Source organism: Drosophila bipectinata, chromosome 3L (assembly GCF_030179905.1).
Source record: "Drosophila bipectinata strain 14024-0381.07 chromosome 3L, DbipHiC1v2, whole genome shotgun sequence".
Taxonomy (NCBI): domain Eukaryota; kingdom Metazoa; phylum Arthropoda; class Insecta; order Diptera; family Drosophilidae; genus Drosophila; species Drosophila bipectinata.
In genome coordinates this window covers 11,842,830-11,868,629 of record NC_091738.1, presented here as the reverse complement: position 1 = coordinate 11,868,629, position 25,800 = coordinate 11,842,830, and the positions used below count along the sequence as shown (strand labels likewise).

The 25,800-nt window shown below is 42.7% G+C and overlaps 5 protein-coding genes across 17 annotated transcripts; 3 read left to right on the top strand and 2 right to left on the bottom strand.

Moving 5' to 3' along the window:
* Positions 1 to 1,207: 1,207 nt before the first annotated feature.
* LOC108124792 (cytosol aminopeptidase-like) lies at positions 1,208 to 3,338 on the top strand. The gene is made up of 3 exons (XM_017240639.3): positions 1,208 to 2,463; positions 2,522 to 2,986; positions 3,050 to 3,338. The coding sequence occupies exons 1-3, from the start codon at positions 1,402 to 1,404 to the stop codon at positions 3,188 to 3,190; spliced, it is 1,668 nt and encodes a 555-aa protein (XP_017096128.2). The 5' UTR covers positions 1,208 to 1,401; the 3' UTR covers positions 3,191 to 3,338.
* LOC108124793 (TBC1 domain family member 13) lies at positions 3,195 to 5,172 on the bottom strand. The gene is made up of 5 exons (XM_017240640.3): positions 5,032 to 5,172; positions 4,886 to 4,965; positions 4,363 to 4,826; positions 3,674 to 4,197; positions 3,195 to 3,618 (listed from the first exon to the last, which is right to left on the bottom strand). The coding sequence occupies exons 1-5, from the start codon at positions 5,049 to 5,051 to the stop codon at positions 3,504 to 3,506; spliced, it is 1,203 nt and encodes a 400-aa protein (XP_017096129.1). The 5' UTR covers positions 5,052 to 5,172; the 3' UTR covers positions 3,195 to 3,503.
* Positions 5,173 to 5,790: 618 nt separating this feature from the next.
* Positions 5,791 to 19,854, top strand: Zasp66 (PDZ_signaling and DUF4749 domain-containing protein Zasp66). 12 transcript variants are annotated; one of them, XM_017240567.2, is made up of 9 exons: positions 5,791 to 6,015; positions 8,331 to 8,479; positions 8,543 to 8,846; positions 15,847 to 16,047; positions 16,110 to 16,189; positions 16,742 to 16,813; positions 18,504 to 18,663; positions 19,209 to 19,247; positions 19,318 to 19,854. In XM_017240567.2, the coding sequence occupies exons 1-9, from the start codon at positions 5,806 to 5,808 to the stop codon at positions 19,402 to 19,404; spliced, it is 1,302 nt and encodes a 433-aa protein (XP_017096056.2). In that variant the 5' UTR covers positions 5,791 to 5,805; the 3' UTR covers positions 19,405 to 19,854. The 12 variants fall into 12 exon arrangements, with proteins under 12 accessions (XP_017096056.2, XP_017096057.2, XP_017096061.2 ...); XM_017240569.2 differs by lacking the exon at positions 5,791 to 6,015 and adding an exon at positions 7,540 to 7,812; XM_017240568.2 differs by lacking the exon at positions 16,742 to 16,813.
* Positions 12,819 to 15,327, bottom strand: Cdc6 (Cell division cycle 6). Its single transcript, XM_017240566.3, has 2 exons — positions 13,713 to 15,327; positions 12,819 to 13,648 (listed from the first exon to the last, which is right to left on the bottom strand). The coding sequence occupies exons 1-2, from the start codon at positions 15,220 to 15,222 to the stop codon at positions 13,230 to 13,232; spliced, it is 1,929 nt and encodes a 642-aa protein (XP_017096055.2). The 5' UTR covers positions 15,223 to 15,327; the 3' UTR covers positions 12,819 to 13,229.
* A 1,878-nt stretch (positions 19,855 to 21,732) lies between the features above and the next one.
* Positions 21,733 to 25,778, top strand: Cpr66D (Cuticular protein 66D). 2 transcript variants are annotated; one of them, XR_011442783.1, is made up of 4 exons: positions 21,733 to 22,137; positions 22,202 to 22,372; positions 23,958 to 24,608; positions 24,677 to 25,778. XR_011442783.1 is itself a non-coding variant. In XM_017240603.3 (3 exons), the coding sequence occupies exons 1-3, from the start codon at positions 21,832 to 21,834 to the stop codon at positions 24,294 to 24,296; spliced, it is 816 nt and encodes a 271-aa protein (XP_017096092.2). In that variant the 5' UTR covers positions 21,733 to 21,831; the 3' UTR covers positions 24,297 to 25,778. The 2 variants fall into 2 exon arrangements, 1 of the variants encoding a protein (XP_017096092.2); XM_017240603.3 differs by having other exon boundaries at positions 23,958 to 25,778.
* Positions 25,779 to 25,800: the final 22 nt, after the last annotated feature.

The window sequence follows — 25,800 nt, the reverse complement described above, 5'->3', positions numbered from 1 at the left end:
TGGCTTGCGATGTGGATCGTTTTGTCCCTCTATGCAATTTGCCCCATTTTGAAGGGTCCCCTTCCACAAAATTTAAGAAAAAATTTCAAAAATATTTTGTTTCCAGGTTTTAATGCAGAATGATGGAGAATCTATCTAGCAATCGTTTAAGGTATTCCGTTCCAGAATCGGATGAGAATTGGCCGATATATGGCTTTCGATGTGGACCGCTTTGTCCCTCTATGCAATTTGCCCCATTTTGAAGGGGACCCTCCACAAAATTTGAGAAAAAAATCTCAAAAATATTTTGTTTCCAGGTTTTAATGCAGAACGATGGAGAATTTATCTAGCAATCGTTTAAGGTATTCCGTTTCAGAATCGGATGAGAATTGGCCGAGATATGGCTTTCGATGTGGACCGCTTTGTCCCTCTATGCAATTTGCCCCATTTTGAAGGGAACCCTCCACAAAATTTGAGAAAAAATCTCAAAAATATTTTGTTTCCAGGTTTTAATGCAGAATGATGGAGAATCTATCCAGAAATCGTTTAAGGTATTCCGTTTCAGAATCGGATGAGAATTGGCCGAGATATGGCTTTCGATGTGGACCGCTTTGTCCCTCTATGCAATTTGCCCCATTTTGAAGGGAACCCTCCACAAAATTTGAGAAAAAATCTCAAAAATATTTTGTTTCCAGGTTTTAATGCAGAACGATGGAGAATTTATCTAGCAATCGTTTAAGGTATCCCGTTTCAGAAACGGATGAGAATTGGCCAAAATATGGCTTTCGCTGTTGACCGTTTTGTCCCTCTATGCAATTTGCCCCATTTTGAAAAGGACCCACCAGAAAATTTGAGAAAAAATCTAAAAAATATTTGGTTTCCAGATTTCAATGCAGAATGATGGAGAATCTAGCCGGAAATCTTTTAAGGTATTCCGTTCCAGAATCGGATGAGAATTGGCCAAGATATGGCTTTCGCTGTAGACCGTTTTGTCCCTCTATGCATTTTGCCCCATTTTGAAGGGGACCCTCCACAAAATTTGAGAAAAAATCTAAAAAATGGCTTTTTTTCTTTATGGCTTTCGATGTGGACCGATAAAATAAAATAAAATATGAAATGAAATATTAAAACGGAGTTGCCGGGGTATTTGAAAAGGCGGTGTTGAAATTTTTCAAAACAAGCAACCTGGTGTGTCTTCTGTCAGTGTCCCTTTGTCCCAGTGCCAAGCCGGCGAGCTGATCAGTCTCATTTTTATTCTTTTTGAGGTTGAACACGTACACAAATTTAGCTAGTCTTGGCGGAAAAAATTTTAAGGAATATATTTTAAAGGCGGCACAGCAAATCGAACTGCAAGTTTTACAATATTGGTAGTATTTTTGTATCCGAATTGTCAAAGTTTAAGTTCAACTTCAATCTGAAAAAATGTACCGGTTCTCCCGCAACGCTTTCGCACGTGCGTGTGCCTTCGGTGTCGGTCGTCCCCGAGCGTTGGTCGTGCAGCGGCAGTGCCGCTATGCCTCGCAAGCCATCAACCAGATGCTGCAGCTCCAGCAGATGGAGATCTGTGCGGACCCACCGTCGCGCGGCCTGGTCGTAGGTGTGTATGCCGATGAGGAGGACAAGAACGACGCTGGCATCCTCACACCGACCGGATGGCGGTACAACGTACAGAAGACCCACGGGCGCTTGCTGGAGGTGCTGCGGATGTCGGGACCCATGCCCAAGCGCGGCGAGACCCGCCTGATCTTTGCCGTGGAACCAGAGCGGGTACCCTATTACTCGGCTGTGGCGGTCATCGGGCTGGGCAAGGAGTGCCTGGGCTACAATCCCTACGAGGTCCTCGACGAGCAGAAGGAGGCTATCCGGCGATCGGTGGCGGATGCCTGCCGTATTCTCGCCGAAATCGATACAGACCGTATCGAGGTGGAGAACTGCGGGCATGCCGAGTCGGCCGCCGAGGGGGCCGCTCTGGGAATCTGGATCTACCAAGAGCTGAGGGATCCCAAGCGCCGGATATCAGTCCCGTCCATTGATTTGTTTGCCACCAAGGACGAGATTTGTGATATCGAGGGATGGCGCATAGGACTCCAGAAGGCAGCCGCCCAGAATCTTACACGCCAGCTCCAGGAGATGCCCTCTAACCTTCTAACACCCACTGCATTTGCTCAGAATGTGGTGGAGGTACTTTGTAAATCTGGTGTCAACGTGGAGGTCAAGGTTGAGGGCTGGGCAGAGAGTCAGTCCATGCACGCCTTCTTGGCGGTGGGCAAGGCCTCCTGTGAGCCACCTATCTTCCTGGAGTTGAGCTACTACGGAACCTGCGCTGAAGAGCGCCCAATTGTTCTTGTGGGTCAGGGCGTGACCTATGATGCTGGTGGCCTGTGCCTTAAGGAGAAGGAGGAGCTGTTCCACATGCGAGGTGACATGACTGGAGCCGCTGTAGTGGTGGCCACTTGCCGAGCTGTGGCTGGACTGAGATTGCCGGTGAGTTCATAGGATTACCTTCTCGTATCGTTCTTCAATCCCTTGGTCCATCTTCCAGGTTAACATTCGCGGCCTTATTCCACTGTGCGAAAACGTAATTGGTTGCAATTCGTTCCGTCCCGGAGATATGGTCAAGTCTATGAACGGCAAGACCATCGAAGTCCAGTGCACCGACCACGAGGATGTCCTGGTGCTAGCCGATGCATTGCTTTATGGACAGAACTTCTGTCCAAAGTGCATTATCGATATCGGCACTTGCTCCGGGTACATGCGTCAAGCTTTGGACGAGGCGGCCTGCGGCGTGTTTACCAATTCTGAGATTTTGTGGCAGCAGATCAAGCATGCCAGCATGCACACGGGCGATCGCGTGTGGCGTCTTCCTCTGTGGAACTACTATAGCAAGGCCGTGCGTGCCGGAGGCCGCAGTGATGTCCAGAACTACGGCATTGGCCGTGGCGGACGTCCCTGCAAAGCCGCCGCTTTTCTGCGCGAATTTGTGCCTTGTGGACAATGGATGCATATCGTAAGTCTGGATACCATATATTTTGTGAATAATTTGCTTGAGTATCTAATTTTTCATCCATAGGATGCTACCAACGTAATGATAACTCGCGGCGATGAATTTGAATATCTGCGACAGGGAATGGCTGGCCGCCCCACGCGAACCCTCATCGAGTTTATTGCGCAGACCATTTGCAAGGATACGGCACCCAAGCTTAACAAGTGATGAATATCCTTGAAAATGGTGTTTTACGTTATATTGAGACGATGCCACTTGTACATCAGTGTTATTTTATCCTACTGACCGAACCTACGTAGCTTCTTCGATGAGTTGATGTTGGGGCCACGAAATGTTAAAATTGATTCGTTTATTAATGAAGTATAAAAATTATAGGTTATTTAAAAAAAGCAAGTGTATATTATTGGATTTCCTGTATAGGTGCGTTTCGAGGGGCTATAACTAAAATGCAGTTGATTGCTTGGTTGGTTTATATCGCCCTTGAGGGGGATATTCTTCGGCAAGTATAAAGGGGTTATTGCTACGCTAAGGAAACGGCGTGGGTGATCACAACATTGATATCGATTGGAGGATAGTTTTGCAGCAGCTTCACGTTGGACGCAAAGTCGTTTTCCAGTATAGCTTCTCTTTGGATTCTGGAAAGAGGAACTATAAGTTATACTGCCTTTATAAAAACTTTCACTGACTTACAACATCATGGAGCAACAGATCTTGATTAGAAAGTCAAAACGATGCTCGTCGGAGAATACGGAATCCCAAATGCGCAGCACATCCGGCAGTGGAAACTCCTGTGATAGGAGCAAGGTGAGCCATCTGAAACTGTAGTATTGCGGGTGCAGTTCCTGGGTCTTCAGGCGCTCGTAGATATTTGGATCTTTGTCTTTTAACATGTTTGATAGCCTCGCCATCATGCATTTGATGCCGCCTTCGGCATCGTCCAGTGTTTTGATGAAAAAGTCTCTAATCTCGCTCATCAAAGCTGTGAAGCAGAAAAAGCAATCCGCCTCGGCATGTTCTCGATAGGAGAGATCCGGATCCGAGGCCATCACATAGTAAATAGGTCCCACAATCTCGTTCATACCTTGAACATAGCCCTGCCCGGGATTCAGTTTGGCGTAAATAAAGAGTATTCGTTGCACCACCTCCCAGTGGGCTTCTTGGCCCTCCTCCATTGCGGCATAGTTTTCAACAGAGCGTTTGGTAATCAAATTTATCTGAATGATGTAAAGGAAATATTTTTAATCATTATTTATCAGTTGATAACGTCGGATATCGTTCAAGGGTATGGGATCACTTACTTGCTGCTAAAGTCCAAATGACAGACATAAATAAACTCAAGTTCAGCTTAATTTCTAGCACATCTCCCGAACTAAACTCACCTTGGTCATACCAAGTCCCTTGCGCTCCACATTTGCCGAGCTGAGAACGGCGGGAACCACCCGTTCGTGCAGTCTTCGCCCATGCTCCCCCTTGCTGTGGACTACAATGGTGCAGGGATATTCAGTGGGCTGTTGAAAGAAGGATATGTCCGGACACAATCGCCGCACATCCTTGTCGATCTGCAGCAGGAACTCGTTGTCGCTGAAAAACGTATTCCAAGCACTTTCGGGTCCCTCACTCAGGGGATGATCTTGCAGGCCAACGCCCCTCAAATCCGCCTGGTCTCCGGAGCCTGAGTCACCGTTATTTGAGTGTCCCGGGGGCAAAACTAGCTCTTCAATGAATTGCTTATAAAGTGCCCTCTTCTGGGCAAGAGTGGATGCCCAAGTACTGCGTTTGGGAGCCAAGTAGCCAAGTAGAAGCTTCCAGCTCAGGGCACGAAAACTTTGTACATCGGGCACACCTGTGGATTGGTGTCATTTAGATTTTTGTAACTTAAAGTAACTATGTTTGTTACATTACCATTGAAAGCCAGTCTCCGGAGCTGCTTCAGATCAATCTCATCTTGGGGTGGCGCCAGAACATCCTCGAATTCCTTAACTCTGTTTTAAAATGGAAAGTCTCTGTTTACTCTCTTGGATTTTAATGTCACAGGAAGTAATACCTACCGCGCCTTGAAAATAGACATTTTTCAGCTATATGCGGGTTTCTTTGTTTGGTCCATGCAAATCGCGATGTCTCTCCGTTTCAGATTTAATCAACAGAATGCATCGAAATTAAAAAGTGAAACTTATCAGAGTTGCCCAAATAGCAGTTTTAATGCAAATTTCAGATTGTGAAATTCTAGAAACAGCTTGAAAATATCTAGTTTTTAAACATAATAGGCTTATATTAAAAAATATTAAAGAATAAGATACTAATATAGAATATTAAATTTGTAAATATTATTATACTAGCTGATTTAAACGGGAAACCCTCAGAACTTTTTTAGTGTGACCTGGTAACGGTCTATCGTTCTAAAAATGTACGATATCATCGGATGATGTACTAATTTATCGATATCACACCGAAAGGCGGTCGCATTTAAACTTGAAAGGAAAGCCTACATGTGTTAATTTGTAAAAAATATAATTATAGTTATATGTATAAAATTATTGTACCTTTTCATCTTTAGGTAAACATTCTATTCATTTTATACACCTGAATCTCATTGAAATAGTTTTGGTATGATTAATTTTTGTTTTGCTTTCATTTCTGTTCATTCTTTCCTTTATTTTATTTGATTTTTTCAATTGCCCAGTAGTGCACACACATACGCAGCCGTGAGCAGACGCACCGACGTCTGCGCGCTGTTCGTAATAAGAAAGAAATAAATAATTCGGCAAACATTTGTGAATGTGGAGAGGAGCATTTCTTTTGTTTACGCTAGTCGCTGGCCAGCAATGACGACCAGCAGATCAGTGGCAGCCGCGTCATACGGGCGACCGGCTTTCTGGAAGGTGCCCGGATCCGGCTACGAGTCGCCACCCCCTCGCCAATCCCACTTGAGAGCCCCACCACTGCCGCCACCCATTCTGCCACCCCCCGGGCGTCGGAGAAGCAGCAGTGGACTGAAGAAACGCGTCCGTTTTGCCGACGAAGCAAACGTGGGGGTAAGTCCCAAAGACCCCAAGAATACCACCCCCGACACCGCCACCCTAAATAGCCCGCCTTGTCAATCATCGCCGGGTGGCGTTCTCTTGTATTGGTGGCCCCAATTCACACCAGCCCGTGTCAGAAATCAGTTCAATAACATTTTGCCCCTGGCGGCTCGTAAATTTGTCAGCCGAAATTTAATTAATTAGACACTGCTGCACTTTCGGCTGAAAGTTAAAAAAGCTAAGCGGTCCATAAAATTGACGCAAGCCGCAAATGCATTCTGGTTTGCATTTGGAAAGCATGCCATCTCAGAATATCTCAGAAAGTTTTTAGCCCCTATAGACACCTCAAGGTCCTAGCATAATTTATGGCAAAATGTCTCACAATTTCCAACTGAAACCGAAAACAACAATTCTAGCCCCAAATAGTAAAAGGCATTTCAGAAGCCCCAGCCAAAAAGTGCCGAAATCAGTATTAAATGAAATGCAAAAATAAAATGCCAAACCATATATTGTGTATATCAGCAGGCAATGAGATCTGAAAGCGGAAAAGATTTTTCCGTTGTAAAAAGTAAAAATGTTGCCAAAAATGAGAATTTCAAACAGAATTGTAAACAACATATTTCAAGTTTTTGAACTAATGACCCTTCTTGAACAATGCAAGCCCATTTTCCATTGACTAATTCATGAAAAATCTGATTAATTAGTTTGTTTTAGTTGATGATATGTCTCTATTCACTTTTGTACGCCAGCTTTTGCCTCAGTAAATAAATTTAATTACACTCTCTCGGTTGCCTCATCATCGCTCGCCAAACAAATCCACGAAAAAAGAACAAACTAATAAAATTGTTCTTAGCTTTCAGAAAAAAACAGATGCCCAGACATTTGATTTTCTCTTAGAGTCCACCAGGCATGATCATCAAAAAGGCTGCCTAGATGATGACATGTGGCATTCATTTCATTCAGGGTCAGCTTGCAACTGGATCAAGTGCTGCCCTGAAATGTGTGTGCAGAATGCCAGAAATGCAGGGCACAAGACAAATTAAACAATGAGAACAATGGGGAAAGTGTGACTGGTTCTAAGAGGATTTCGTTATACCCTATAGGGTATAGAGGATATTATGGTTTTATCAAACAATACATTTTCAAGACAAAAATGGAGTAACTTTTGCTTTTCAGCCACCTCTGCGTATGAGTAATATGATCTCTAACGAACATATCAAGTATACGCCATGTTTGCATTATACAAAAAGTCCTGTTAGATAAAAGTTAATAAGCAATATATATTTAAAAGCCCCATGCCAGGCTATAAGGAAATTTCACTATACCCCGCTGAGTGAAAACCCATTTAACGATTAAGATCCGCCAATCGAATTCATGTTTCTCAGCATGTAGTCGCCGTTGCCGGTGGATACAAGTTGTATGTATTTTCGATACTATATACAATTGTGGCGCAGTGTACTGGTGTACCACCAAGATCTGGCGATGCCGCTGCTTCTGCTTCTGCAAAAAGGAATACGAATTGTATTTTAAAATTAGTACTTGAGCAGCTTTGCGATCGAACAAAACGCTTAACGGACTGCAATATCGCGCCTTCAGCGCCTCGGGGCAACCCCAACAAAAAAAAAATAATAAAAATTATAAAATAAACAAATACCCAAAATCGCATGAGCTTGTAGGATCCGGTCCAGCAGGATGAGCCCCAAGCTGCATGAGTTCGCGGTGGTGTTGCAACGCGATGGCCAGGCCACACCCTGGGGCATTCGCCTGGTGGGCGGCAACGATCTGGACACGCCACTAATCATCACCAGGGTAATAACATTCGCTTATGTAACCGGAGAAGCCAGCCATTTGTCGCTTTGTGGCGAAAAAAAATAAAGAAACAGAATGCAAATTCAGATGCAGGGAAACTAAGAGAAGTGAAGCCAAACCGATTTGGCCTTTGTGCCCCTTGTTCTCATCGGCCAAATAAACAGCAACAAATCAAAACAGCGAAACTGGCACATCGAGAGAATTCCCAAACCCCATCGGCCACATCCGTCCGACAGAAGCAACAATAAACGCTGCAACGTTGCCAAAATGCGACGCCAGTAAAACTAATTGACGCGCAACAAAATAGCATAAGACGATCCTCCCCGACATACCCTCCTTGATAATTTCTCCTCTTTCAACCCGCTAACGATGTAAACACAGTCTGGCGATCATAATTTAGGCAGTCATTCATCTGTGTCAAGGCAGCGGCAACCGAATGGCACCCCAATGTTGGACAAACTAAGAAACTAAAGAAAGTCTAACCTTACCACCCTTTTCTGTTGTATCCCCCCTTGCAGGTGCAGGTGGGCAGCCCGTCATATGGGGAGCTTCTTCGCGGCGATATCATAGCCAAGATCGGCGAGTACGATGCACGCGACTTGAGTCATGCTGACGCCCAACAGCTGTTCCGTGGGGCTGGCAACGACATCCGATTGGTGGTGCACAGGTAAGTCTCCACAGGGCATTCCACACCCACCATTCAGGGATAACAATATGTTTTACCCTCCAGGGACAACAAAATCGCGTACACGCAAGGCGTTGGCCAGGAAGCTGGCCCCGGATCCCGTAGCAACTCTACTCTGCCGCCGGCCAGTCCGGATCTCTTGCCCCACCGTGGACCATCGCCGTTTTTGCCCGGACCCAGTCACTTTGAGCGGGCCCTTCAGTTGCCCGTGGACACTCTGCCTCAGACTGTGTTTCCCCAGCTAAACGCGTCGGGAGGATATGAGATTCCGTCGAGTGTGTTCTCACCAAAGCCGACAAGGGATCATCAGCAGGATGTGGATGAGGAGCAGGCTGCCATTGTGAACCAGGTGAGTCCATTAAAAGCTTCATAAATATACTGTAAGTTATGTAGTTCAACACTTATCCTTAAACCTTTATCTAACTTAATCCTTTTATACGAAAGTTTATAGAAGGTAAAAAAAGGGTTTTAGTATACTTAATAATTAAAAAAAATCCTTATACTCATAAATAAATTATTTTTAAATATTTAAAAGCTAATAAAATAAGATATTATCTTAATATTTTGGCTGTAAAATATATTTTTACATGTACATAAATTATACAAAATTTTCAGTTTAAAATGTAGCATACTTTTGAGCGCTACATGCAGAATATTTTATAGGATTATGAAAATAGAATGTTTTTAATTTAAATGTTTTTTAAACAACCTGTAGAGGAACAAAATATAAAAACAAGAAATATAGAAAGGCTACAGAATAAAGTACCGATTTCTTATAGACATTCCGTAGTAAACTTTCAAAAATCCACAGAAATCAAAAATAATTTTTGTTTTTAAGAAATTTTCAAAAAATATTAAATGGCTGACATCAGCAGATAGCTATGCTGCTGGTGGTCAAGGTTCCGCCTCTTACATCCGCCAAAAATAGACCAGAGATCGGAACCGGGTTGTCGAAAATGGGGGGCGCTAAACAGGAAGAGCCCAGTGACGCAGTGTGTGCAGGTGGAAATTGGCGAGAAATCAAACTGAAACATCGGTAGAGACCTACCAACCCAGAAGCGAAAACAGAGAGCTAGATACTAGATAGTCCGCCCCCAACAAACTCTGCGGAAAATGCCAAGAGGCAAAGACGCAAATAAACAAGAAAACATTGTAAATAGAAACTATTTTGGGGGCCCCCACTACTAAACTGCAGGAGGACAGGTGAGGTGAGGTGTATTTTGATGGGATGTTTTGATTTTGATCCACTGTCCGTATGGATGATACCTTGTGATGCCGTGGCACTGCCAATGAAAGTGGCCCCATCACTCTTAGCCCCTCCATATGCTTCATACAGACCCAAGATGACGCCGCTAATGAATCAAGACACTTGCCAAGGTCGCACTTTGTTTGCCAATGCGGCCCCAAAATAAAAATCAAGGTGCATATAGATGTTTTTTGATGTCCAATGATTTGTCATACAAAAGTGTGATATAGGTGTCAAAAGTTCCAGGTCCAAGACCTTCTAATATTTTAGTTTTTCTTTATATTTATAGGCTTAGTAAAGGGTGAATGTACTAAAGACATTTGATCATTGGTTCTTTAATTTTTCAAAATAATAATCAAGGTTCTTGGAAGTAAAGGAAGTCCAGACTGTTAACTAAACAAACAAATAATAAGAATACGCCCACTTTCGATATACCTGACTCATAATTTCTACTTCTTAAGTACTTGACGTTGGATTAAACAGATTTTAAATATAGAAATATCTTCTTAGGGGTTAATGCTCTTCAGCCAAATTAATTTATGTTATAATATACCTATACCTTGACTGCATTATATTTGTATTCCAAAATTTCGCTTTGTTAGAGCCCCAAGAAAAAATATTCCCTGAATTGTTTATGGATCGTTTGACTTTTTATGCCACAAAAAGATTCTTCTAGACGCCCCCGCGATCGTTTGAATGAACTGCAACCTTCGCAGAGGGGAAAACAAAACATAATTCCCTGTAAGTTATGCGTTCCTTGAATTTTCCATCGAACTTGAAATTTTTCCTCACGACTTTCAAGGCTAATTACACCTGCTCGTGTTCAAGATAGAACATCAAATGCCCTGCTACAATGTCAATTGCTTATGAAAGCCAAGAAATCACAGAATGCCAATGCCAATAATCAATGTATCTTGAGATCTGGTGGATATATCTATGGAACTGTCAACTGGCAGTTGACAAATCTCTGGGCAGTGTCCGTGCGAATCAGTGGAAACAAACTGAGCACATCAATAATGTAGCTACAAAATTTGTTAAATCTGTGATATGTTTCTCAATTTTCTGCCGACTGCGATTTTCACATTAATGTTTCTGCATTCGAGCGAAACAATAACCTCGGACCCGATAAATATTTGTGCCTAATTTTCGCGATGCGAAAAGAATTGTATCTGAAATTGCTCTACAAAGCGGCAATTAAAACACATATTGTATATATGAAAGATGGGATGATATATGTGAATAACATGTTTTTTTTTATTTCGCTGGGGCCACAGACAAACAACAACATCCGTTGGGGGGTATAACTTGAAGGCGCGTGGGCGGGAACCAAAAAAAAAAAATAAGATCACCCAAGTCCAAGTTTATACTGTGGTTGTTGTTTTTGTTGTTGTTGTTGTTGTTGTTGTGTTGGCCATACAGAGTTTACGCTCGGTGAATAAGCTATTTGCACAAAAACATATTTTGTATATTTTAAAAAAATCATCAGCCTCTCTCTCACCCACACATCGAAGAAATAAATTTTACCAAAATTTTCGAAATCGCCAGAGTATGGGTGCGTGGGTCGAACGGCCTCTGACCGTCAGCACTCACTTTTCTATATGGCTCACATAGACAGATACTCTCCAATACTGGGATACGGATACTGAGCGGATCTATATAGACAAATTGGAATTCCGAGCAGTCGGAATAGCAATAATTCGCCAGCATTTGAAAATTTTCAAATCAGTTGCGTTCGGAATATTGAAAAATAAACAACAATACAAGACTCGAGCTCGAGTATCCTTTTTAGTAGTGAATATTATCCTTGTGAAGCGATCTCATCCAGCTGCAACGTTGATTTAAACGTGCATAAAAAGCAAGTTACCAATATTTTTTAAAATTTGTGGACACTTTTAAGTGTCATTACACAAAAAAAAAAAAAAAAATATTCAAAAGAAACTGATGTGATCTACTATTACATAATTGTCTCTGGCTATAATTTAATTTCGTTTCTATTTTGTTTAAATTCTGGTCAATTAAGGAGTTTAAATTAAAACCCAAAAACACACATACACTACACAAAAATGGAGTACGTTCAGTTCAAAAACGGATCCCCCGTCTACTACAAGGAGCAGCCAGACCTCAATGAATGCATTCAATATCAAGTAAGCCAGAGAGTGATAAAAAAATATATATGTTTTTTATAAAAAATAATTAAGAAGCTAAATTCAACGATTATGCTCGTAGAAAGTGCTCATTAAAGTGCTAGGATATAGTTATTAAGTTTGGAAAACAATTTTTTCAGAATTTCAGTTTTAAAACCAATAGCCCACTGTGCCTATAATTAATTCTAATTTAAAATAATCTTTTTAACCATAAACAATAATTACTTGACACAATCCAACTGCTGTGACTGGCACCTGAAAGTACACAAGACCATGGCCAAAATCCAGATGAAACGTTTCACCTTTACCGTCAAACATTTGTTCTTGGAATTCAAGTTCAAATTCAAAAGTCTAAACGCTAGCCAAACGTTGGGATATGTCTGGGCATATATATTTTCTGAAGTTTTCATTTTACTGTTACCTCAAAAGAAAAAAAATATATATAATTAAGAAAGAAGAAGCCTTCCACATAATATACGAAGAGGAACGCTATGTACCCACATCTATAGGTAGTACCTCCGTGAATATATCTGACTGGTTGGCCGATCTCTCAGTTGGATGTGTATATAGATTATTATTCAAACATTTGTTCGCTTTTCGTCAATATGCGTCGAAAGGCAACAAGAGTTTCCGAACATATTCATTCGGCGGTGATTGCGCTCATTCTGTGCTCAATGTAATTCATACCACCAAAAATGTTGGATATTTTTAGAGCAGAGAGCGCTAGAAAAACAACAATAAGCCGAAAAAAATAAATAAACAAAATGATTATAAAAGAAATTAATTTCATGTCGAGATGGCCAACAATTCCCGCACGTATTTCAGCAACATTAACGTTAATTTGGCTCGCAAAACAATGGGATTTACCGCCTATTCCCCAAAAAGTTGGCACTCATCAAAGCCCCAAACGAAAGTGAGGAAATGTTTTCACTTTTGTGGTTTTTTCTATTGTAGTATTGGTTTATTTTAAAGCACTTAAGGGCTAACAGGAAATAGTCTATAGCTTATTGGTCAACGGATCGGATTTGAAATAGATTAGGCGGCGCAACATTTACTTAAATTTATGACACACATACTATATAAAAACTGAAAAGATTCGAATCAATTAAAATGCCCCGCAGCAGCAGAATGTCGAAAGTGACCCTCAAAATGATATTTCAAAATATTTCTGTGCTTGCGCCAGCCACGAATTTTAAAATTAGCGTCAAAAATTGTATTCTTATACATATATATATACGTTCGTTTCAAACAGTCTGAAATGTTCGTCCCCAAGGTGAACGAAAATGAGAGAAATGCGCAATTAACCAAGCTAATTTCCTAAGGTAATTATCCAGACGGGCAGCTACTTTCCCAAGCAGGCGGTGTCGCTGAGGATTGAGGCGATTAACTGCTTGTCGCTGAGCGATGCATGTACCTCCTCCTCGTCCCACTGGAGCAGAACCTTGTGCAGTCGCGGCTCTTTCTTGCGCATGATGCGTATAATGCCTCTGGTCTCCACCAGGTCTACGGTGCCAGCAAACTCTGCCTGGTCCAGAGCATGAATATTCCGTTTGGCACACACCCTGCGGTAGACTTCGTGTAGGCGTCCCATGCTGATGTCCTTGTTTCGCTCATTTCGAAGCATTAGCACTAGCGTGCAAAGCATTAGCTTCTGCTGCAGTGGGAAGGCGTCTTCGATGTCCGCCTCAAGGTTCTGGGAGGCTCCATAGACTTTGTTAAGAACAGCCGCTACTTGTGTCACTTGGACGGGTTTTAGAGTGTCTAAAAGAAGAGTAAATATTAGTACTGATTAAGGACTAATCCTTATAGACCTCTATATTCTTACCCTGCTTCTCTTTGGCCTCCTCTTTGTCCTTGCCTTCGAGTTCCAGGGCCTTCATGTTGAACTCCTTTTCACCAACGCGTTTCTGCTGCTCTGCTATTTCCACCACTCTCCTTCCTATATCCAGAGCACGCCTCACATCTCCACTGATCGCACTCACCTTGGCCGCTAATAGTTGCAAGGTCACTGGCGGAAAGACGTCCAAAACCTCTGCCTCGGCCAGGCGCGACTTGAAGATCTCCACAATTTGTTGCTTGGAGTAAGGCGGAAAGTGCATAAGCCGAGGCTTTAGCTCGCATCGGGCATTTAGACGCATTAAAGCCCTGTCAGTGAGATCGAGGCTATTGGCAATGCCAACGAGAAGTAATCTGGCTCCGGGCAGGGCGGGCCACTCGAAAATCGTGTACAAAACCTCCTGTCGGCTAGTACACAGCTGGTCTATCTCGTCTAGGACCAGAAGGAGCATCTTTTTGGCTGTTCTTAGGTGCCGCTGTATGGCTTCCATGTGATCACGTTCCGTGCGACCGCTTACTTTCAGTTGCAACTCTGAACATAGCTTCTTGTAAACAGCTCCCACGCTGGCAATACTGGTGCAGTTGATGTAGACACGTTGCAGTCTTTTAGAGAATTCCGGATCGCGGAGCAGTAGCGAGAGGCAAGCTGTTTTGCCAGTTCCTGGCTGGCCTGAGACATACAGACTTCCGGAGGTTTGGGTCTCCAAATGACTGGTGAAGAACTCTCGAAGTTCTTGGAGCTGTTGCTCCCGGCCGGGTAAGTTTTGAGTCTCTGCACTGTTTAGAACCCGACGAGCGTTTTGGTATTTGTTGCGCGACTTAAATTCTGGGGAGAGGCTTGGCTCCTCCGTTTTGGATTCCTCCTTCTCTTCTGGAAGATGGTCTTTATGTGCTTGAGGCTGCGATTTCTTCTTTGAAAGTTTCTCTTGCTTTTTATCAGTCTTGGTCTCCTTGGGGTCCTCTTCTTGGCGCTCATCTATACTGAGCCTGTCCAGCAGTCGCGAGGGACTAATAAGATGTTGAGGAAGCGGTTGAATTTTACGTTGTTTGGGCGGAGAAGCGTTGACCACATCCTCCTCCTCCACATCACTGCTCTCCAGAAATATCCTGACCGCTTCTTCATTTTCCTCGATTCTTTTCGCTCGGGAAGCGGCTGTTTTTGATGTTTTCTTACTGCTGCGTGGCGTCTTCGGTGGCTCATTGTCGGAAATATGAACTCTTGAGCCTGTCGTCGTCCTGCGCCTGCTGCTGCCGTTGTCCATTTTATTCAACAGGTGGCTGCGGTTCTCGTTGTTCTCTGAAACGAGGCTAATGCGGTCATCAGAGTCCTCGTCGCTATCAATTATTTCTACAGTCGGTTGTCTGATTTTCCAAACGTCCGATCTGCGCCGACCTCTGACTTCACTTTGTTTCGCCGTTTGCAGCGACTGCGACTGCGGCGTAGGTGGCAGAGACGAAGCAGCGGCCGATAGGCGCGTGGAGCGTCGAACGGCGGCCATGTAGTTAGTAGCTCTTTTTAAATAATAATTATCTCTTAAAAATAATATGGATTATTCTGAATTAGTGCCACGCCAGCTGGTAGTCAAAAAAAAGCGCGAAGATATTCAGTGTTGGAAAAGTCCTAGCCACGATCAGCTGCTTAAATCAGGATAATCGGTAATCGATAGAGCTTAATCAATCGATAAGGCGCGCTTTGTTACAACATTCAAATCAGTAGCCCCAACATATAGAATTACTTACTCGTCCGACTGCTTGGTAAAAATAAAATGAAAACTGGACGTTGGCTGGCTGGCGAAGAACACGCTCACGTAAGCGCCTAAAAATATACGCCATGGCGATGAGATATTTTTGAAAGTATATAAACGGGCGCTCTGCTCGCACATAAAATGGAATTTTAGGTAAATAAACTTTATACGCGCACACACTCGCGTCCAGCACAGTGGGCGAAGATCGAAAGATCACAGGAAAAATAATTCTAGAACTTGTGGTAATCTCTCTCTGATTTATTTATATTATCATTTGCCAGAACATGGCTGCCAAATGTGTGCAGATTGTATTTGGCATAAACAAAGTCGTTAATCTTGACTGATCACGTGTGGTGTTATGTTTTCCATTAATTTCAGCCCTACCGAACAACTCCTCTGGTCCTGCCGGGCGCTAAAGTGAAGAAGGATGCGCCCACGACAGAGTCCTACCTGAGGCACTACCCCAACCCGGCTGTGCGCGCCCATCCAGGACACGACTACCATGACAGTATCATGAAGCAGCGCGTGGCCGACACCATGCTGCACAAGGTTGTTGGCTCCGAGGCCGACACTGGCCGCGTAAGTCATGAGGGGGATTCTCTTAAATAAATAGTTTACTTTATAAAAGAAAAAATTTCTAGGTCTTCCACAAGCAATTCAACTCGCCCATCGGTCTGTACTCCAACAGCAACATCGAGGATACCATCAGGACAACAGTTCCGTAAGTTGCCAACTGAAATATACCATTTGGAAAACTCTTATGCTTAGCTCGAAACAAAAGAAATATACCACTAATATCTGAACTTTGGATTACGCTTGTCGAATTGAACATATTGCCTATATAATTACGTTTCTTTACTATTTTTGGAAATTGCAATTTACTGAATAAATCTGCGTAGAAATGTCAAAATTTATTGCAGCTTTTCTTTTTTGCCAGAGAGAGAGCCACTCGAAATGCGCCTAGTAGCTTGAAACTAATATCCCGAGACACGATTTTGATTACGAATACAAGTAGACTAAGTTCCACATAACTTGATATTGGTTAAGCTGCGAAAATTTTTAAACTAACCCATCATAATTGTAAGCCAAATTTTTCAAAACGAAATTTACTAAAACGAAGCACACACGAATCAGACGAAAACACTATAGAAACACACTCCAGTCCCTAGATGTTGTACGTACGCCTATCGCCGGATATCTGTTTTATTATTTTATCTACTTTATATATTCCACTCTCTATATATACCTATATATTCTATGTATATTGTTGTAGCTTCGCCACAAGCGAAAGCAATCGCTTGAAGGACAGTCCTTTGCATCGTCCTTTGCCAACAAAACTTAACGGGTAAAAGTAATTTCATATCTTGAGCACAGCCTGATTTCGTTTCTTTGATTGAATCCTTCGAGCAAGAATTCGAAATTGAACTTGAACTTGCCTTGAGACAAATTGAAAATTGAAAATGAGGAATGTTTTCATATCTAAATATATATCCCTGCCTGTCTGTACAGATTAACCCATCAAATACCCATAATTGTTGTCTCCCGCAACCACAACAATTTATGAAAAAGTCCTTTAAAAACAAGATACAATATCTATGATATGTCTGGCAGAACAACAGAACAACACGACACCAGTCCAAAAACCGATGCATGTGCTCTGCTGTCCATATGAATGTACATATTATGTGTTCCCTTTCCCATATATTTTCCTATTGCAACAAAAATCTCTTTAGACAGGAGTCTGTGATATGGAAACCAATACTATTTGTATATAAGTGTTTTTCCTGAAAGTATCTCCAACAAGTCCCCACAGGGTTTTCCTTCTTTGGGTTATCCGCATATTCTGGCGCAGGTGTGAAAGGTAAATCGGCATATTGGGGTTTCTTTTGGCAGGTCAGGTGCTGTAAATATAATTATTTATTTTTAATTTAAACCAAAATAAAATATTAAAATTTTAATGAAAACCAACTCAACACCTTAGACAATTACGACTCTAGATATTAGACCCCGTTATATATTTAGAACTCAGCTGCACAATTAATGTTAGAATTTTCATCGATCTATCTTTCCTGGAACAAAAACGTAAAATCCTGGAGCAACAAAAGCAAAAAGACCAACTTGCAGAGCAACAACGCCAACATCGCCAGCAGAAACTGCAACAACTCTATCAACAAAACAAATGATCAAAGAAATAGTAGCCACAAAAAAAGTCTTTCCAACTAGACCCCCCAAAAACCCCAACCCTGCTGAAAATTCCTCTTTTCCTTCCCAGCCCCGCCCCTTTTTAAGACTAATCTTGGTTATAAAGAAGTTTGCTGAATTATTTTTACGAGAAAACTGTTTGAAAGACAGCACTGAAAGTTCCTATTCATCATACCCCCGGCCATTGCAACCCCCTCCAGTATTAATACATTTTTTAATCCTAATCTTAACAAAACCTAACCCCCTCCCGACCTTAAGGCTTCAACTCATACGATGAAAACTGATTAAAATTAATAAAAATCTTACACTTGTTATGCAGTTCTGTTCGATTACTTTTATTAACTAGTTCGTAAGGAATTTGTTAATGAGTTTCCTATTAATCGCAAATTGTTTGAGGAGTGTGCCATTGAATGGACAATAAAGCACACCAGTAAAAAACAAAATAAAATTTATAAAAAATTACAAAAAATACTACAACTACAAACAAAACAAAATAATTCTAACGTATTTTGTGCACATCCTGTTTTCTCTTTCTATTCTCTCACTACTCTGTCTCACGCTACTCAACCGATGTAAAAAAAAAAAAACAAACCAAAAAAAAAACCAAATATATTTTGTTAATTCATTTAAATGAATGAATTTCGATTAACCAACAAACAATAAAACGACTTAAAATAAATCTATTGAAAAACATACGCATAACCCAAAAAAAAAAACCAACGAAATAACGGCGCTTTCAACGATCTCAAAATGCAAAAAACCCCCGAAACTGATAACGATACCGATACCGATACCAATACCGTTACTGATCACTGTTAACTGCCATCGAGCAGCTATAAGAAAACTGTCGTGTACGATCCCAGGAACAGCGATACCTACAGAGCCATCCAAGAGGAGGGCGGCTACAGCAACTATGGCACTTCTTCGCCACAGGAAGTGACCATTCCTGTGCAGACCAAGGTCTACCAGCCGAATAGATTGGTTCCAGGAAAGGTAAGATCTAATCAGGGAAGACCAAGTCCATTCAAATTCAAAAATCAAACGACCTCAGTCAAAAAACTCTATGTGAAGGCATCCAAGACAAGATCGCTCGCCCAAGCTCAAGCTCATCTGTACAAAGTCTGCCTATATCTCAATCTATATCTCTCTGTTCCTGTCTCGCTCTTGCTGTCTCTCTCTATCTGTGTAAAAATGTTAATCCTGACCCCTAGTTGTACAGTTGAACCAACCGAATGTTAGTCAACAGTGTCAGAGTGTCCTTGTCCAGCGGAATGTTAACTACTAACTAAGCCAAAGTAACTACTAATTCTGATATGGCATCTCCATTAACCCCATCTTTGTGTATATTTTCCAAATCATAAGCGCACCACACACTCACACTATTTTTTTTTGAAGCCATTTAACATTTAACACAAAAGCTCATAAAACTTAGAGATTGCATTTTTGATAGTTTGGATAAAATAACAAAAAGCGCTGGAAATTACAAAGGTTATTAAGTTGAATATTATTTATTTATTCCCCACTGAATGATCTTACAGAAACCAGTATCAGCGCCAGTATCCCGGCCGCCGTACAATGTGAGTATCTTTTAAAAATTGTTTATGTTTTTATTTTAATTAACTAAATGTATTATATGTTTTTTTGAAGGTGGTAAACACCCACGACGAGAACATACGCCAGAGCGGCTCTTTCAATCGTCTGATGTACAGCGTTATTGGTGCCACCGACTACTAGATGTTGCAGCAGCAGCATCGACACTAGCAACATCAACATCAACACCGACAACATCTGCAATAGTTGGCACCGACAGTTGTTTATCTCCTAACATATTTAGCGGATTTTTATGAAATTCTATTTAACTTAATAAATTATATGAAGAACGAACAAAAAACAAGAAATTGTGAAACACTAACAAGCTTAATGATAAATTGGTTTGGTAAATGAAATCGGATTTGAAATAAATATATATATGATATACACATTAACTCTACCACCTCAATTCTAAAATAAAAAACAATTAAATTACACTTAGCAGGAGCTTTGATTTACAATTACCTTATGTTTATGCTGATTCTGAGTTAAAAATCATGAGATTTTTTTAACTACGAGTGATTCTAGTCATGGAATGTAATAGGTGTAAATAATGTTTTAATTAATAAATGTGACTTTGATTGGAAAAAGAAACTGTTCAGAGTCTTGAGTGGTTAATGGACTTACAAATATTATAACACCTGATATTCATAAATCCAGTAACTGCTCTCTGGCTGTGATATAATTTACCCACAAGTGGATCAAACATTTCAACACTCTGGCTGTGTAATTGTATCAAAATTATTTGAATATGACGAGCTATCCTCTTTATAAGTAGTTTCGGGCCCTGCCCAGGTAAAATAAAAGACTCAGACTCCACCCCTTTAAAAAAAAAAAGTAGCCGAAAATCTTTGCATAACATGACGCTGCAAATCTGCACTTATTCCATCAATCATTTGGGCAATTAAACGTATTTATATTGAAACTATATGCACACATGGGCTAAGAAATGAGCGTAAACATAAATTTGACTTTAATTTGAATGGAAATAAGTCACTCGAGAGTGTATGTACGTGTGTAATGTGCATAACAATTGTCTGCACCACATAATGTACTTTCACTTCACGGCTAAGTAAGCCACACACACAGCAAATGTTATTTTCTTTCATACATCTGTTGTTTTGGCCAGTTTTTTATTTTACTGCATTACCCAAGCTGGCACAATGTCAGAGCGATCCCATTAAACGGTCAACCTGATTTTGATTCCAATTTGTGTATAAAATTCAATTGCCATAGCCGCCGTAGCTCCCCCGAAACGACCTTGTCGAAGAAATCTCGTCTAGTGGAAAGATTTATTGTAGATTTGCATGCAAATTCAGGGCGTATGGCAACTGTAACATTAACAATGGTCTGAGGCAATTGTAATCGCATCGACGTCTCAAATATCAAATTTGGTCAAATGCAAAGGAGGCTTTCAGTACAGTAGATACTAAGTATAGTAAACAGTCGAACACTGAGCTGAAATAAAGGTAACTAGTCTAATCTTTATCCTATACTCACTGTACTTCTCCAGTTTATGGAGGTTTAATGACACGATCACATGATCGTATGGTACACATGCTGCAAAAAGGGCTTAAAGTGCAAAAGATTTGGCAATCAGTGAATCAAAGACCGATTGAACCTATTCAACCGCAACGCGAACGCGTTCGCAACCCCAGATACAGATACAAAGATACATTCATCAATACATACGGTAGATAGATCGATAGAAGCGACTGCGGATACAAGACAAAAGCCCCAATGAAAAACGTTTAATGCAATTTGGGTCAAACCCTGTTGGAAACAATGGCACACTATGCACTTGTTCACTTTTGTCGACTCGGGTGGGGCCTGACCTCAAGAATTTGAACCTCATCAAGAGCCGAACGATTAATTTTTGGGATGATTATCTAATGGGAAGCCATCGACCACGCCACAAGAGCCAATTGCATAAAATCAGTTGTAGTTGCATGTCAGCTGAAGGAGTCAACCGCATTATGAGAGTGCTTAGTATTCAGGTACTTATAATTAACATTTTATTTGCGGGAATTGCATGCTATTACAACACTCGGGTGTGTGCTAGCAGATACTTTATGTTGTTATATTTAAATGACAAATTCGTGAAAGTTTTTATTAACTGCCCCGCTTTATTAGTTAATTGGTATTTGAATTTTAGTAAATCATTTTCCATCTTTTTGACAGAGAAAATGGAAAGAGCACTTGCCCCCGATCATGTAATGTTAAAAAAGATACATTATACAATGGCCCAGGTCGAGGGTAGAGGAACTATGATTTCAACGGAAATGGAAAACCGAATCGGGGGGAGTCGGCCCACCAAAAACAGCTGTTGTAAATCAGCCAAGAGTCGCCCCAGAGTCAGCTATGGAGAGCTGGCGTTACAAAGCTCCACAGATATATGTATTTTTTTTAGAGAGAGAGCCAGCTTGGTGGCGCTCAGCTAACGCCGATATAAAAGTGCAATTTGGGTCCGAAGCCAGCGCAGATATTTTTGTGGCTCCGGCGGTGAGGTTTCAGTTTTCAGTGTTAAGTGCGCGGATTGTGATTTAAAGCAGCAAAATCTCCTCCAGCAACATGCAACTCCTTCAACTAGTGGTGGCTGCCATTTCGGTTTGTGGCTTGGCTAGCGGTCAGCAGGGCGTGGACCCCGCCTACTTGAGGCAGTACTACCAGCAGCTGCAACACCAGCAGCAGGGCCAGGGCCAGGGCCAGACGATCGACGGCACGCCCATCTACGAACAGAACTCGGAGCAGTCGCAGCAGTACGTGACCGCCGGCCAGCAGATCCGGCTGAAGGACACCGTGGCCGAGCAGATCCGCGCCCAGCAGCAGCAGGGTTACGTGGCCCCAGCAGTTCGGGATTACCTCCAGCAGCCACAGGTGGGTGACCTCCTTGATCCTTGAGTATTTTGTGTCCGGGGGGCTAATACATGTGTACTTGCAGTACCAGGCTCAGCCCCAGCAGGCCGCCTACCGTCCTCCCGCCCAGGCTGCCCCCCAGCCGCCACGCCGGGTGCAGCCCGCCTCCTACCAGGCTCCCTCCACCTCGATCCTGGGCAAGGGACAGCACAAGCTGCAGCAGCAACAGCAGGAGGAAGAGGAGCAGTACGATGATGTAAGTTTTCAATGCACTTTAATACATTGGGGGTCTCAGATATATAATGTTTGAAGAAATGGTCTTCATGAAAAACTACAAATAGTGGGTAGTTTCTCTCAGTGCAGATCTTGAGTTCGAACTCGCTTTCGCGCACTTTCCTTTTCGCTTCACTGCAACTGCAACAGCAATACCAATATCAACTGCAAACTGCAACAGCAACATAATTACAATTGAAGCATGCAACGACACTAGAGGTAATGTGCGGGAGGGGACTGGGGTTCATTAACCACACGGCTCTGGCTCTAGCTGGGGATTCGGCCATGGCCATAAGTGTGAGTGTGTTCGTGATGCATTGTGTGCATTGTGCATGTTCATTGGCCCGACAGAGCTCCTGGTCCGGTCCGTTTAGCTTTCGGCTTCGGTTTCAGCCACATAGCCTGGCTTTGGCCATCGGCGATTTTTTATGGCCTTTGCATGCGGAAGCTGGTAACGGATATTTCGTTACCAAAGTGGCCATAATCCATCAGCCAACTAGTTAACGAGACGGGGTTAAGTGCGAAGATTGCGTGTCATCTTTAAGACAACTTAAAATAGATGGGTGACAGTAATGAGTAACATTACAACTTTTTACTATTAAAAAATCAATTTAAAAAAAGGATTAAATATTATAATGGTATGGTTGAAAATAGACATTTATCTTCAATAGCCCCATAAAGATACAACCCACTAGCTTAACCACCAAGTCCCTATAGCCGCGATGGCCATAAAATGCGACACTGCCGCTGGCGGTTGCATTCTCCCCCGGCAACAATCACTTTCAAATGCGACCCATAAAGCTGCCGCCCTGTCCTCCCAGGTCCCCTTGCAAGTGCCATGTTTTAAGTTCCGAGCCCAGTTCCCATGAAAAAAAATGCAATCAAGCAAATGGACAGTGCACGCATTAGAACCGGCTTGCAAACTGGATTTTTGCCTTTCCAATTTTCGGCTTGCAGTTTTTTTGTCTTTTGTGGCTTTGGGATTTTTTTTTTAGGCCACTTCTGTGAGAATGGGCTATTGATCGTTGGATGGTCACGCCTCACAGACACGCTTCTGGTTACCTTAACCCAGTTCTTGAGATTGATCTGCGATGGGCTTGCCTCGATCGCAGTTGCAATCTTGATGGTCCGAAGGTTGGATCCTCCATGGCGGGCCTTGTGCATAAATTATTCAACGCCCTCCGCTTGAAGTTTAATTTCTACCGCATAATACATAGTAATTGCATAATTCGGAGCCAAGCCATCGGATCGATCGTGCGATCCGCTGCACTGAAGTTTTAAATTCGTGCGCTTGGACCATTAAAAAATACGCAACCAGAGTCCAAATTACTTTCACTTGTGCGTGATCTGGGACGCGGAGTCACAAGTCTGCCCACATGTGCCTCAAGTGGTGACGCAACAGTCTGGACATGTATCTTTTTCGTGGCGTTTGGGGCCAGTTTTGGGCCAGAAAAGTGGGTCAGCACGCATTTGAAATCCTAATGGAACCGCACCTAAAAATCTGGTGGGAAGACGGGATTTCTTCAATCTATAATACCTCTAAAATTTCTGAACCTCTAAAATTTCAGCAAAACTCCTCTTACCAGTTTGGATTCGATGTGAAGGACGATGAGTTCACCAACTACCAGAACCGCAAGGAGATCCGCGACGGATCTGTCATCAAGGGCAGCTACTCCGTGGTGGACTCCGATGGTTTCATCCGCACCGTGAAGTACACGGCTGATCCCAAGGAGGGCTTCAAGGCGGAGGTGATCCGCGAACCCACCGACATCGTGGTTAAGATACCCACCCCACCGCCGCCAACGCAGTTGCTCCGGGCCGGTGGCCACAAGCAACAGCAGGAGTACAGCTCGGGGGCACCCAGCAAGCAGCAGTACCAGCCACAGTACCATCAGTACCACCAGTAGGGTGGCACACCTAGGGGTACTGCCTTCTCGAAATATACTCGAAAGTTCCGCAAGTCCATGTAGTTTGTAAATAAGCGTCGAGATTCGATCGGCACGAGATCATAACATTACTCTACTTTATGTCATTCATTTAGGATCGATTTTCTTGTTTAGAATATTAAATTAAAAATTTTTCGATATCTTTAAAATGGGGACTTTTCTTCTTTTTATACTTTGGTACAAATACCGACCGCCTCTCGATGAACCCGAATCTCCGGACTCGGATGGCGACTGTGAAGATTGAGGTCACACCGAAGTCTGCCTCGCTCAAAGGTAAACATAATTTTATTTGCGTATAAATCAAGGCCCTAACCCCGAGCAATTGGCGAATGCATACAAAGGCCTGCAAAGGATCTTCCAGTGACACTCGGGAAATTGGGAAGCTTAGGGAGTTCGAACTCGTTTCTGGGCAGTCGCTGACAAAGGCCATCTAATGGCAGTTCTCACAAGAATCGGCTGCGTGGTCACCGAAGACACGGATCTCTCAGATTCGGACCCGGCCGGACCGGTCAGACCGGTTGTCGCAATCGGAACGCATCGCATCTCCAGTGTCCTTCTGCAGTGTCCTTGCATAAATTAGACGAGCGTGTGAGAAAGCTGGAGAAGCAAAGAACCCTTTCCTTTGATGACCTTATCGCCCAAGAAGAACTAACCGGTTCTGGACAGTCGTGAGTTCTCAAAGTGAATGTGACAGACAGGCCCGGCCATCGCCGATCGCGTCTCTAATGACCCGCATAGATGGGTTACTACTATTTCCGAAATGCCTTCCACCAATTTGCATACACATGCCCAGGACTCAGTATCGGTCTTGCTTCTAAGACATGTGTTTTGGTCACTCGGTCACTCATTTAAAAGGATAAAGGTAAACAACTGGACACTGGCCCTGTGTCATTCCAATGTATGCAAATGAGCCATCCAGCCAGCGAGCCAGCCAGTCGAATGCAACCCCCGAAGGTCACTGAGGTTACATCGAAACAGATAAAACCCTCAGCTACGTCTTCAACCCTTTTCCTTGAGTCAGCTTAGCGCCTTGCCAGACAACGAGGACGAGGCATTTGCATATTTGGCCCGCATGATGGACTGTCTAGTCCTGTAACTAAGTAACTGCAGGACAATTGGGTCATTCGGTCGGGCTCAGAACCAGTTTGCAGCTTTCGATGTTGGCTGATCGGTGATCGGTGTCGGCCCACCGCCAGTTGACCTTTTCTCCGACTGTCCCGGCTCGGCTGTAAACCGGATAACCGGTTAGTGGCCAGTCTACTTTTCCGGCGTGAGAAAATCTTCAGTGATCCCGAAAAGCTGACCTAAGACAAGAGCTATCGGTACTGCATTCGTATGCAAATCTTTTGCATTTGCTCTCCAAGGAAAAAAAAAAGAACTATAAAAGAAATTTCACGCCAAATCATTGCCCCTTAAATAAATAATACAGCAAAATTATGAAAAGTCACGATTTATGCGAATGTAG